The following is a 1628-nucleotide window of genomic DNA, read 5'->3' on the forward strand; positions in this document are numbered from 1 at the left end:
GAGACCAGCCTGGTCTACAGAGCTAGTTCCAGGACAGGCTCCAAAGCCACAGAGAAACCCTGTCTCAAAAAAAAATAAAATAAAATAAAATAAAATAAAACTTCACTGTAATAATGATGGATATTGATTTTCTTCTCTCATGCTGTGTATGTTGAAGGGAAAAGCTGAAGTTACATATTGTTATGGCTAAACAGTTTCTATCTCTACCACAGCTATGATGAGTGTCCACCAAGGACCTCTATAGGAATAACATACTATTCGCCTAAGACAGACTCTGAAGGACTGAACAATGTTGTAAGAAATAGCACTCAGCTCTGTACAAGCCCATAATGGGGTGGTTTGCCCCTGCAAGGAAGAGAGTGTTTAAGGCTCATAAAATTCCATTTGAAACACTGTAAATGTACTTTATAATATGCTATCTATGCTGACATGATGATAAAGTAAGTTAATAATGATTCACTTGATGTGAAAGTTTGGTTAAATCGATCAACGTACCAGCAAATGTTATTTGAATGTTATATTTTTCATTTCTTTTGATGGTCTTGTGTAGCTCTGGCATAGTTTTGCTACATAAATGTCTGATTTTTTTTTTAATTTTGGAGGAAACCTGAATAAACAGAATAAGGATGCTATTCTATCAAAATTTAGAACTCCCTCAAAGCTCTTACAGTGCCAGAGGAAGAGGTGAGAATTCCAAAACACACAAATATACCGTGTGTGTTTCAACTTTAGGGTTGCAAATTGTTCGACTCAAGCAAATATATATGTTTCTGAATATATTTTCTTGTTGTTGTCGTCACAAAGCCCCACTGGGGGCTTAGCAACAATGGCTGGACAGAAGCATTTTGTCATGGTGACGTTACCTTGAGATGAAACTTGATGAACCAAGAAGGCAGGGAGCAGCAGCGACAAGCAGATGGGAAGTATTTTCCACCCCATGGCAGGTCTCTGATGTGACACCCTTGCCTGAAATAAAAAGAAAAGCGTCAGAAACCTGCTCTTTCAACTCACTACTGCATAATGTGTGCGGCGTGCACAGCATCCAGAAACTTTCCAAACAGAAGTCAATAATAATCCACTCCATCCTTAAGCTTGAATTCCTAAGAAAGTAGTTGATCATCATGTTTAATATGATACAGAACAAGACAACTCAATTAAATTACCAATCACTATAACACCCCAGAATAATAGCAGAAAAATAGACTTATTTTATAACTCTGTTGGAGGAGTCCTCTGTACTTACAGCGGAAGGCTTAAATCATGTCCTGGAGATAAAATGACCAGCTTCAATAAAATTGAGATTAACAAGAGCAATAGATCTTCCAACTTTCACTTAACTCAATATAAATTCATAGGCTTCCAACAAGTACCTCGCATAGTTACGGTTCTTTTCTAAGCTGTCTAACTACTGTCCCTTTTCAAATACATTTAGTGAAGACATACTTAACACTACAAAAAGCAGGTTAACCTTGACACTTACCTGAAAAAGGAGAGATGAATTTCTCCACTGTTGCTGGAAGTCTTATATACCAGTGCAAATGAATTGGGATGAACCAATTAGTCCAAAGGTTAAGCAAAATCAACAGTGACAACCTATGAAATCAAGCTTTCCTCATTTGTTGGCCGGG

General features: G+C 37.4%; 1 protein-coding gene across 1 annotated transcript in view; it reads right to left on the reverse strand.

The window, feature by feature from the left end:
* Prg4 (proteoglycan 4) overlaps nt 1–947 on the reverse strand; it is a 15577-nt gene extending 14630 nt beyond the window's left edge. Inside the window, 1 exon segment of the mRNA XM_013354016.1 lies at nt 864–947. Within this exon segment, the coding sequence (XP_013209470.1) occupies nt 864–939 (76 nt within the window). The 5' untranslated portion in view covers nt 940–947.
* Nucleotides 948–1628: the final 681 nt, after the last annotated feature.

This window comes from Microtus ochrogaster, unplaced genomic scaffold, assembly GCF_000317375.1.
Source record: "Microtus ochrogaster isolate Prairie Vole_2 unplaced genomic scaffold, MicOch1.0 UNK24, whole genome shotgun sequence".
Taxonomy (NCBI): Eukaryota; Metazoa; Chordata; class Mammalia; order Rodentia; family Cricetidae; genus Microtus; species Microtus ochrogaster.